Source organism: Culex pipiens, chromosome 1 (genome assembly GCF_016801865.2).
Source record: "Culex pipiens pallens isolate TS chromosome 1, TS_CPP_V2, whole genome shotgun sequence".
Taxonomy (NCBI): Eukaryota; Metazoa; Arthropoda; class Insecta; order Diptera; family Culicidae; genus Culex; species Culex pipiens.
In genome coordinates, this window is record NC_068937.1 from 10,672,364 (window position 1) to 10,685,049 (window position 12,686).

A 12,686-nucleotide genomic window follows, 5' to 3' on the forward strand; every position below is an offset into this window, starting at 1 on the left:
GCCTCCGGACAGTGATGGTCAATGTCCGGTTGGTGAGTGTGACGAAATGGAAATTAATAGGGCTTATAATGTGTTTTTAAGGAGGAATTTAAATTCTTTTTTATTTATTTGTTTCTTTTAGTCAACTAGAGGACAATCCACGAAAAATACAGCCTTATCGTTCGCGTCCCAGTTGGCAAACCCGACGTACTTTGCGGAAACCCCTGCATCGGTTACGTCTATGAACGGATATCGCTCCGTGTCAATCTTAACTGTCACGCGTCCGTTGGGATAAACTTCCACGGTGAACATGAGTGGTTCAAAAATGGAAATTTTCTGGATATAGTTCAGCTTGAAAAGTTTAAACGAATGCACTCTGTTGGGACCACCTCGGACGTATCGTTGGAAGTACGAGCGATTGTCACTGTTAAAATCGAGAACAATTTCATGCATTGTTGTTTCGTCGAAGGGTCTTACGGTTGGAGCCAGCCTGATGTAGCCACTTTTGTTCCCGCTGACGCCCATCCGCATTCTGATGACTCCCGCAGTCGATTTAATATTTCGCCAACTGGCCGTCGGATAGTACGGGTGGTCATAGTTATAGTCCGTGTGAGCGTTGTACTGGAGACATCCGAAGGTGGCTGTTGAAAAAAATACTTGCTTGATCAATGCATTTTTAAAATTTCAAATATAACTACCTTCAAAACTGTTCGGACCAAGGGAACTGCTCGTGCAAGCCCTGAAGGCCACTGCTAGTAGAAAAATCTGAAGAAACATTTCGATTCCTTAGTGAATGGATCCCAACTGATGTATGACGACCATTTTTGCTCAGTATATATGTATCAAAAAATGCATCAAGAATAGATAACAAGAAACGTGTTGTTTGTGCATATCGGAAGTACTCTAATGGCCAACATTGCAGTTATCAATCTCTATTACATGCATGAGATAACGATAAAGTTTGATTGAAATGCAAAACTGCTGTCATTAAATTCACTGGCTGGTAAATGAAAAGTTTTCAATAGCTCTACAAGTATACATTCAACCGATTGAGACCTTTGAGTAATCGAATAGCTCACATTTGCTACAGAAGCTCGTTCGTGGCCTGGACTATGGTCTTTAAAAAGAAATTTCAGAAAATAATGTAAGTTTATCAATTCGGCGAAAACAAAAAAAAGCTGAAGTTATTTTCTCGATGAATTACACGTATTGAAAAGCTAGAAAGGACGTCCTAGTCAAAGTAACCCCCCCTTCTTCGTTCTACCCTGATTAACACACTGAAACCCCGATGGATTGACAGCAATTGAGCACCCGCCGTAGAGCAGTTTTTTTTTACATTTTTTTCTACAATGTATTTCTTTTAGAGCGAACACTTTTTAGTTTGACACCCTGTATACACCGCGCTTACACTTACTGTCAAACGATTGATTTGCTAGTAAGTATGGACCCGTGTAAAAAGTGACAGTTCGTCACTGTTCAGTTTAACTTTGTCAAACCAACCGGGTACAAACTAAAAAGTGAGAAAGAAAGAATGACCCACCCCCGCAACGTATGTATATTAGCAAGGTAAGGTGGATTTCCAGCTGTCAAAATAGTTAGTTTGCACGAAACACGAATTTTATATGGAAATTTGCAGCAAAGTGTCAATTTTCCCGATAAATTTCACCGGATTTTTTTCTGTGGTGTTGTTAAGGATGCCAAACTGAACCGAAACAAAAACAAAATCGGCTGAACGTGTTTTTGATTCAGTTTGACATGCTTAACAACCGTACAGAAAAAAACCCAGTGAAATTTGTCCGGAAAATGGTTAAATTTTAAGTTTTCTGAAAATCTCCATGTAAAATCCAGGTTTTGTGCTAAGGGAGCGTTCTTTTATTACGTATAGCATTTGGGTTGGGAGGGGTCAGACGCCGTGTTACGCTCCATACATCTTTTAAAAATTTGTATGGATATTTTGTTACGAGGCACTCCGTGCCACGAAAACCAAAACAAAAACAAAGTCAGAGTCAGAGATAGCGATTTTGACAACCGCACAACTACACACTCAATCGCGAGTACCTTAGGTAGAAAGCCATTGCTTGCAACCCCCGATCTGAGTGACAGTCAGCAATAAAGGAGAAAAGCTCGGAACTTAACCTCAAAGGTAAACAAACCAAATGAACTTTTTTGACGGCCACGGGAATGGTCAGACACAGGCACCCACACGGCCAGGAACACGAAAACGGCCAGAAGCACGGGCACGAACACAGTCAGGAGTCAGGACTAGGACACGGACACTAATAGAGGAGAAAAGCAACTCGTGACAAAATTTTGAGGCTAGGATTTTTTTTTCATAAAGTATTCGCCTCTTTTTCTCTCCCACAGAAAACTGGGGACAATGTAGCTGTTAAACTAGGCCAAACTGCTAAAGTCACTCATAAAATGAACTTTGAGTGATTTGAGTTCATTCCTGACGTCACGATTTTCTCCTCTATACGGGAAAAAAAACTCGCGTTATGACGTTTCGCGCAATCGGAAGCAAATTCAAATTCAAAACAAAAGTCCCAAAAACGACACCTGCCAAACCACTCAAAAGGCACTCACAAAATTAATACTGAGTTCTTTGAGCTCATTTGCTACGTTACGGTTTTCTTGTCTTGACAGCTACATTGTCCCCAGTTTTCTGTGGGAGAGAAAAGGAGGCGAATACTTTATGAAAATCATACCTGTCAAAATTCTCAACCTCAAAATTTTGTCGCGAGTTGCTTTTCTCCTCTATAGCGATTTTGACAACTACACACTCAATCGGGAGTACCTTAGGTGTCTTGATAGACTCTCAAATTTTGGATAGTCTTTTTAAAGCTTTCGGCATTCACACGATCCAAACTAAAATTCAAACCATAACCAGTTTGTTTGCTTTTTTTATTGGGTGTTTTTTCATTCTTGGCCAAGGCAGACCAATCCGTTTTGCACTGTCAACACGGATCTTCTTATCAGCATGTTTTATATTCCAAGCAATTCGCGTAAATGTCTTTGTTTACACTTTGCGCACTGTTCGAAAAGGGTGAGCAAAGTTGAGCTTTTTTTGTTTTTTTTTGTTTCTTATTTTGCTGAGTAAAATTACCTTTTGTACGACCACAAAGGGACAGAAAATATCTTACTTGACAGCTCGTTTCAAGAAGATCATGGTTGATCCATCGTTAAATATTGTCTTGTCAATTTAGTTTTTGCATTCAAAACAAAAAAAAATGATCATAATTGGTTTTTATGCGTGTTTGTTTACCTTTTTACTTAAAAATAATTTAGTCCTTTAGGACCCTATAAGGCTTTCTACTCGAAAACTTACACTATTGAGTGCTACAAAAGTTGGTTTGTTTGCATCAGATTTGCATAAGGACACTGTGACGAGAGGTTCGTCATTTTTGAGTTAAAATCATACTCTCTTCTCTGGCACTAGAAATCAGAGCGAAAATCTCGTTTTTTTTCCTAACTGATCATAAATGTATTGATTATTGTTTCTAAAAAAGTATAGTTTTCATAAAATTTGAAAAATCGGAATTAAAAAAATACTTTTTAAAGCCCTGTTAAAAAATAGCGACCAATACGCGACGCTTCCGTTTTACTACAGGGCACCTGCTCTGTCAGCTGTATATAAAGTTTGGTAGTTTGTCTAGCAAACAAAGTTGTCCTGGTTGTTCATCCACTGCACTGGTTTTCTGTGTAAAGTTTACCTTTTAGCGAATAAACTTAAAAATTATCTCTTAAGTAAAATTAACGACAAAATTAAAAAAAAAGAGTATCGTGCAAGCAGTGGTGATGGGAAGATGGATTTTTGTGGTGTTCTCTTTGTGCTGTGTTCGTGTTCGTGTTAGAGTCATGCATGCAGTGGGGGTCATTGTGGTAATTAATATTATTGCGCGTCAGTATTGTGTGGGCAGCAGGGCCAGGAAGATGATTTTATTGTTGAGTTCGTTTTGTAATGTATTTGTATTAAAATATAGCACGGCTTTTTGTGGTGATGGTATTGTTTTGGTGGTGGTGGTGATGGTGTTAAAAAAAACAAACGTTCAATTTACTAACATTGAGTCCAAAACCTCCCTACGAACATCTATACCACTAGGTGACGTAGAGATCTCTGCGCATTCTAGATAGATGTTTACTAACATACCTTCCAATCCCCGAGGTTAGCAAGGTACCGGCCAGGAGTCCCTTATCTTACTGGATAGTATTACACGCTCATCTAAAGAGGAAAACATGGTATCTCCCGTGTTGGAATATTGTAACCGGATGAGAGTCTAGTGCTATCATACGTTTAATTACAGTTAAACAGCAAGATAAGCGTTGTGCAGCCATCCGGAATTGTGCGACCTTTATTGCTGATTCTAATGCTAATGCTAATGCTAAAAATTAACGACAAAATTAAAAAAAAAGATTGATAAGTTGTTTTGGACTGGTAAGCAACCGATTTCCATGTATAATGAGATAAGGCTTGAGGACCCAATTTGCAATAAGGCGAAACCTTGGATGTAAACAAGCCCAATTCTAACCTCAACCTCAAACTGTCACTAAAGCAAGTTTGTTTACAGTCAAGGTTTCGCCCTTTTGAAAGCGTTACCACGAATGTGATTAATGTGATTATGTAACTGTTGTTGTTTTTTTGCTTATTTTGGAGATAAAAGAGATAAGACTGTTCTTTATAAGTGATATAATCCGTGCGTTGACATTCATCAGTCGAAACTAATTAGCCAAGCAAGAGAAATGCTCCTGAGAGTTATTCTACTAGCCACGGCAGTGTGTGCCTATACCAGCAGTTCCATTGGCAGAAACAGCTTTGAAGGTGATTATTAGGCTTAGTGATTTTTCACGCTCGAAAATAGCAAATTTCACGGGGACCTCAATTTCAAAACACCGAATTTCACGCAAATTTCGCGGAACGTGAAAAATGTTAAAATAACTCTGAAAATCTTATGTTTAAATCACAGAAACTACTTTTTATGCTTTATTATATATTATTCTTCAATAAACTGACGTGAACGTGACAAAAAAATCTCCTAATTATCAAAAAAAAACCGTCTGGTTTACGGATGGGCTCAATTCATATTTTGAAACAAAATGTAAGGCATGCGTATTCTCATTTATTGAATTGCTTTTTTAATATTCAACTAAAAAAGGTTAAAAGGTTTTCGCTGATTTGCTTCTGTTTTATCCGTTTAAATTTTATTGAATTTCATATCAAAGCAAGATTCAACAATCTTGTCCATCCAAAAATATGTTAAATAGTTTAAATTTTCTTCAACATTTAGACCATTCAAAATATTTTTTAAGGTTTTCATCTCTCTTTTTAAAAAACTAAATTTAAAATCCATAGGCAGAAATATTATAAATTGTTACGAAATCGAAATTTTTATTCATAATAAGAACAGAAAACAAAAAAATGTATTTTTTTAACTTTCAAGGGAATTATTCACACAAATAATCAAATATTTTTAAAATAAAACAGGACTCAGAAAAAAATCTGAAATGTTTTAAAAAGGTGATTTCAAAGTTTAAAAATACTCTTCATTTTATTTTAAATAAAACAAAGCTTGATTCTTTTAATTTCTTTTGAAATCATACATTTTAATTAAAATAGCAGTAAATTTGTACTACAGCGAATTAAAATATTACTAAATTTAGTTAGTTTCTATAGAAACTGAAATTTTTAATAATTCTTCAAATGGTTCATATCAAGCTTATCAAACGAAGACTTCTTATGGGAGAACTGTCATTTCTATCACTCGAATCCGGTGCTCTATTTAACCAGGATATTCACTCGCTTAGTTCTACAGTAGTTCATAAGATTATTTTTATTCCTTTTTGAGTTTGATTAATTATTTTGAGAAAAATCGTTACATTTTCACACAAACATAACATTTCACGGGATTTCGCGGAAAAAGCCAAATTTCGCGGATTTCACGCTGTCCGCGAAATCGTGAAATTTCACTAACCCTAGTGATTATTATGAAGCATAAAAGCAAGCAAGCTTTAAAGGTTTAAGGGAGCGTTCTTTTATTACGTAACGCAGTAGGGGGGGAGGGGGGGGGGGGGTCGGAGGCCGTGTTACGCTCCATACAAAATTTTTAAAATTTGTATGGAAATTTTGTTACGATGGGGGGGGAGGGGGTCTAAAAGTCCGATTTTTCGCGTTACGTAATAAAAGAACGCTCCCTAAAATGCTATCAAAATTTTTCAACAGCCACATTGGGATGCCTTCAATACAACAGTGACACGGATTATGGCTTCGACCATCCGTACTATCCAACGGCCAACTGGCGAAACATTAAACGGTCCACGATCAACGGAACCGTCCGAATGCGGATGGGTGTCAGTGGGGACAAAAGTGCCTACATCAGGTTGGCTCAAACCGCTCGACCCTTTGGTGATTTCGTGCACGAAATCGGTACGTTGCAGCGGAATTTGTTGTGCGAATCGCTTTTAATTTTTGCAATATTCTTTCAGTGTTAGGTTTTTTCAGTGACAATCGGTCTTACCTGCAACGATACATCCGAAGCAGTCCCAGTTATGTGCACTCGCACCAGGTTTTCAAACTTAACTATATCAAGAAAATTTCCTTCTTCGAGCCGCTCATGTTCACCGTGGAAATTTATCCCAACGGGCGGTTGACAGTGACGCTAGATTCGGAGCAGCATCCCTTCATCGACGAAACCGATCTTGGAATTCCGACTCAGTACATCGGTTTTGCCAACTGGAACGCAAACGATACGGCTGTGTTGAAAATACGTACGATAATTATAATTTTGCTGATCCGAATTGAACAACACTACTCACTCTCTAGTGACATCTGGTTGTGATTGCGCACACCGCTCAAAATACGTGGACAACTGTCAAACGCGTGACAGTTGCGACAGTTGCACTGTGGTGAATTCAAAACGGCCGTGGTGAGTTTCAGATCCAAATTGACAGTTAAATAGCCGATTCAAGAATTATAAAAGAGATTAACGTCTGTTTGTCTGTGTTTACATTTGAGTTTGATAATATACAAAATTGAATGTTTAAATCCTTTTTTTCTGTCACGATGCCAACTTTAATGCAGTTAAACAAATTTGAAACATGTCCCGATTCTCTAATTATGTAACTCCAGTTCCCACCGTAAAACCGCCCACACAGAGAAGGTGCACTTTACAACCTCAATCAGGGTGGCATAATCGCTTCATTACAGTGACTCGTTTTTTTTTCTTGCTGGTTCGGCGACAACTTACTACCGAAAGACAAAGAAGACAAACAGGAATAAATTAAAAAGTAATTAACGTTTCTTAACAGAGCACCGTCTTTAGGTCGAATTCTCTTCTTTTTTCAAGTGAGCTTTGACGTAAGAGACGAATAAATTAATTTGCAGATTCGTCAATTATGCAAGTGACCCCCCCCAAAATTAGGTCAAATTTGGCTAAACACATAATCACGGGCGCGCGCTGTCACAAATCGGATCAAGTTTTATCACAAGATATCAGACACAGCTCAATCATAAAAACCTGTGCTCTGGCACAGATTCGCACACAAAAAAAAACCCGTTCCGAAGATAATCCTGCCGGTTCCCCGTGCGCCATAAATCAAATCTCATTATCGAAACTGTGTTGCCCTCGGGGAATTTTTCAACCTGACAGTTGTGCAATCTTCTTTCTCTTTTTCGCGCAACCTGTCACTTTTTTCTGGCGGTGAAAACATCCTGCGAACCTGTTTTCAGCCGCAAGTTTCGTTAATCACCGCTCGAAAGTGGGTCCCGACATTTTTTTGTTGTTGGTTGGCAACACTGCACTGCCTCATGAGATCAAAGGACGGACAAGGTGCGAATTAATCTTACCCTCAAATGGGACACCCATTCTCGCAGGTTGTGGTGAGTTGGACGGAGGCCATTTTTATATAATTTTAATTTGCGCCCGGGTGCGAAAAAAACGTATAATGAATATAATCGGTGTGATAAATATCCCGGCTCGGGAAGAGTTGGGTTAAAACACGCTAAAGTGAAAGTCTACATTTTTTTTTATTTTATCATTTTTTTATTTTTTTAGGGTTTCAAGTATTTTAACACTATTTACCAAATTCGACAGTGAATTAAAATAATAAAAAGCATTATCTTATAGTTTGTTCATATCAATTAAGAGTGTAAATTAAACACGTCAAAATCAGCTCTCTAATTGAATGCCTACATCAACAATGTAAACAAACAGTGCAACTTACTTAAAAAATAATGCTGAACAGTTACTGTTTGTTTGCTTCGCACATTGTCATGTCCTAATAATATGTTTAGCTGTAAACTACCTTAAAACAAATTTAGAATTTTTTGACTCGCCGATTTTGTTATTTTTACGCAGTTTGTTTACCAAATTTGGCACTCGATAACAATTGGTAATGTTCAATTTAATTGTAAATTTAACCTGTCACATTCAGCTATTATTTATTTGAGTGTCTACGTCAACAATGTAAACAAACAATTGTAAACAAACAGTGCAAACCAATCAAACCAATTGTTAAATGTCTAGTGAATGAGCATGATGCACTGTTTGTTTACAAATCCTTTTTTCATTTTCAAGTTTTTGCTCGAAGCTTTAATGCGTTTCACGTTTGATGAAGGTGCAGAAAAGTGAGGTTATGTCACTTCATAAAGCTATATTCGGAGATCCTAAGGAATGCGGTCTAGAAAAGTTGCGCATTTTTTTCGTGGCCTCTCCAAAAAAAAAGTTGACAATTCGGAGATTCTGGAAGAAAAACAATAAAAAAATGAAAATAGCAGAGCAAAGCAAAGAAAAAAATTAAAAGATTTAAATATTTAAAAAAATCTAAATGCTGAAACTACAAAAAAAAACAAACACAAATTAAGATATTTGAAAACCCAAATTCAAAAAATTAAGAGTTATAAAAAATGCAAAAATAAAAAGTAAAAGCAAAAAAATTACAATTCCCGAAAATCAACATTTAAAAAATCTTAAACTTTTAAATTTAAAAATCATTTAATCCTCATAATTCTTGAATTACTTTATTGAATTCCTAAATTCCTAAATTTCTTAATTCAAAAAATCCTCAATTTCCTGTATTCAAAAATCCTTCAACTTCTAAATTCTCATTTTAAAATTCTTAGATTTTTCAATTCTTATTTTTTTTGAATTCTTTGAACTTTAAATCTTAAATTTGAAAAATCTTTGAATTTTAAATTCTTAATTTTCAAATTCTTTAATGTTTTGAATTTTTCAATTTATCAATTCTTTGATTTTTGAATCCTTTTATTTTTACATTATGCCATTTTTAAATTCTTTAATTTTCAAGTTATTTAATTTTGAAATGGTTTAATTTTAAAGTTCTTTAATTTTTTAATTCTTCAATTTTAAATTAATTCGTCTTAAATTCTTTAATTTTCAATTTCATTAATTTTTTACTTCTTAAATATTTAAATTCTTGAATTTTAAATTTCTACTTTTTTTATTTCTTAAAATTTTTAATACCTCGATTTTTAAATTCTTAAATTTTCAAATGAATAACTTCTTTAATTCTTAAATTTAATATTTTTTATTTCCTCAATTTTGAAAATCTTTCATTTTCTAATTTTTTTTTGTTTCTTGAAACTAATAAAATAAAATTCTGAAACTTTTAAATTGATATTTTTCAGAAATTTTTGATTTTTTAAATTCTTTTATGTTTTTAAATTCATAAAATTTTAAATTCTCAAATTTTTAAATTTTTAAATTCTAAGATTTTTAAATTCTATTTTTTTCAATTCTAAAATTTTTAAATTTTCAAATTCTTAAATTTGAAAATTCTTAAATTTTTATTTTCTTGAATTTTTAAATTCTTAAATGTTTCAGTTCTTGAATTTTGAAATTCCATTTCTTTTGTTTCTTAAATTTTTAAATTCTTGAATTTTAAATTCTTTGATTCTCAAATTCATATTATTTTCGTAATATCTTTTTTTTTGTTTGTTTTTATTTAATTCTTGAATGCCACCATCTCATGTTATAGAAAATCAGTCACCTCGGCAGTCATATTTTAGGTTATAAACCCAACTTTTGAGAAAGATAAAAAATTCTTTAATGGATTATCCGGAGTAAAATCCTAATTGAAATTTGATTTTTTTCTGGATATCTTTATTGTGGATTTCTTGGATTTTAAATTTTTTAAATTTTGTGGTTTTTTGTTATTTTTTTTTCATTTTATGGTTTTTTCCTATTTCTCAATTTTGTAAATTAGTTTTTTTAAGTTCATATTTTTTGAGTTTCTAATTGTTCACGATTGTTCACGCTCCATTCAATAACTGATTTTTTCAAATTATATTGACAGACCGTTTTGAAGTTTTTCAAAAAAAAAAATCTTCTTGGTTTGTGACAATAAGACATAAGACAATATTTCCCAGCGAAAATTTGGCTCGAAGCTCGAGCCAAAATTCTCACTAGGTTATAGGATGTCATTTATACACTCCAAATTATCATAATTATAGTTGAATAAATCTTCAAGTTGACTTTTTAAATGATTAAAAAAAGTCAATTAAATGACCCAAATCCGCTAACTCCATAATGTAAACAAATAACTCTAACCTAACTTCAGGTCAAAACTAGTAGTCAACACTGGGATCGAATATGCCCTCCATGCCCACTCGGTCAAAACGCAAAACGCCGAATGGAATTCAATTCACATTTTCCAACCGATTGGGTGTTGCCAATGTTGACAGCTGGGGGAACGGAAGGGGAAAGCCACAACGAGAACCAGAAGTAAACAAATAAAGGGCGTAACAAATAAGAACACAAACGAACTGGGCACAAACCTTTAATCGCAAATCACAAAATCGGTCAACGGTTGGGTGTTTTGCACAGTTGAAAAAGATGAAGATTTTTTTCAGGAGTGTGGGAGTGTAAACGTCACTTTGACGTTTGCGTCATGTGACGTTTTGAGGCGTATTTTTAACCCAAAAGAAACTTATTTTTTTAATGTGCTCGCGGCAAAAATGCAAACTAGAGCGCCCAGTTCCCGGTGCATGGGAAAAAGAACGACGCGGTTGACAAAGCAAAACAAAACAAGTGCACTCTGACAATAATTTCTGCCAGCTTTGTTTTGTTTTGGTTTGCGTTTTTTGCGCAAGCGCGCGCTGACAGCGCGCGTTTTCGCACAAACACCTCGATTCAAAAGTAAAAATGAAAATTTGCTTTTGTTTTGGAGATTTTTGCGCACAGCGAAGTGAAAGTTGGCAACTGTCAAAATTTAAAGAAGACGAAGATTAATCTACTTTTAAAAACTGACAGTTCCCGATTGTCTGCAAAGTGAGCGGAGTGCAGTGACATTGCAAGTTCACAAAATTTGCAAAAAAAGGTGAAATTAAAATTGAATCGCTTTTTTGAAATTGTGTGAACATGACGTGCACTTTCTTGCATCATTTGTTTTTTTGAATGCAATTTTGCGTGCAAGAAGTGCCATTTACACATAACACTGATTGAAGGGTGTGTTCGCCCAGCGTTCCGGGAATTGAAGCGCTTCCAAAATTTATGGCTTTAATTTAAAAACGCTAAACCAATAACTCGTTGGGTTTCCTTTGAGCGTGTACTGAAGAAAAAACGGAAACAATGGTGCACATTGCGTGATGTTATCTAATAAATTAAGTTTTTCGGTTGTAAGTTGGTTTGAGGGTAGTTCAAGCAATTTATGTTTGTTAATCTGTCAGTGTTACTTTTTGACAGTTTACACGCTCAATTTAAAATACTTGAAACTAAAAAATAATGAAAATAATAATAATCTACATATTCAAGATTCTATGTAGATTTGTTTTACAGTGTAATATGCGCTTCAGGAAGAAACGTCAAAATTTTATGGCATGCCGAAATTATGGCAAACTTCAAAATACTCGCCAATTTCCTTCCCTTTTCAGCATTCCTTCCAAAAAAACACGTAATTTCCCAACAAATCACCTGCATCGACCCGACTCCATCTCCGCGTCATCTCGTAAGCACCTTTTGTCGACCTGCTCTTTATTATTGCCATAAGACTCGGCGATTGTGCCTTTGTTTTTTTTTCTCCGGCGGTTTTCTTCGCCGGCGCCCTACCCCCACAACCCTCGGCTCGGAATTCTATTGTTCTCCTTAAGAAAAAAAAACCAGATCTCGCTCGCTCGCGCATATTTTCAGGGCGGATCTTACGCAACCTCCTTTTTTCCATCCGACCACGGACCCTCAGCTGATGGTGCCCTCCCGTGCGGGGTTTTGCGGTTCCAAGTCTCTTTTAGAGACTTGCGGAGTCATTGGTGGGACCTTGCAGTCTACGTACTACGAAGTATCCCTTGGTCAGTAATTAAAATTGGGTTATTTTAAAACTTTTTTTGTATTTCTGATCAACCGTGTAACATTTGTTTACAGTCAGCTGTCAAAGCTACACAGTCAAATGAGATTCACCGAATCTTAAAATTTAACTCAGTTGTAGCTCGATCTGTCAAAACACACGACGAACAAATTCTAAACATTTTTACTTAAATTTGACGTTTAAGGGTCCACTCTAATGAGACTTCCACGAGTTTTGGTGCACCAAAACGAAATCCGAAATGCTGCACTCCGTGTGTAGAGCGCCAAGAAAGAGTTCGTTTTGATCGTTTTCATTACAATCAATTGAACAAACACTAAATCACGGGTACCTGCAGCGAACAACAACAACGCTGCCTCGCTGTATGTGTGCGCTGCTGCATCGCTTTAAAAAGCCGGCCT

The 12,686-nt window shown here is 35.5% G+C and overlaps 2 protein-coding genes across 2 annotated transcripts in view; both read left to right on the top strand.

The window, feature by feature from the left end:
* The window catches only part of LOC120430698 (uncharacterized), a 131,810-nt gene that overhangs the window by 50,749 nt on the left and 68,375 nt on the right, over positions 1-12,686 (top strand). The window lies entirely within an intron of this gene.
* The window catches only part of LOC120430718 (uncharacterized), a 39,499-nt gene continuing 31,454 nt past the window's right edge, over positions 4,642-12,686 (top strand). Inside the window, exons 1-4 of the mRNA XM_039595833.2 lie at positions 4,642-4,795; positions 6,194-6,397; positions 6,457-6,727; positions 7,844-7,849. Of these exons, the coding sequence (XP_039451767.2) occupies positions 4,717-4,795; positions 6,194-6,397; positions 6,457-6,727; positions 7,844-7,849 (560 nt within the window). The 5' untranslated portion in view covers positions 4,642-4,716. The remainder of the gene's footprint in view (positions 4,796-6,193; positions 6,398-6,456; positions 6,728-7,843; positions 7,850-12,686) is intronic.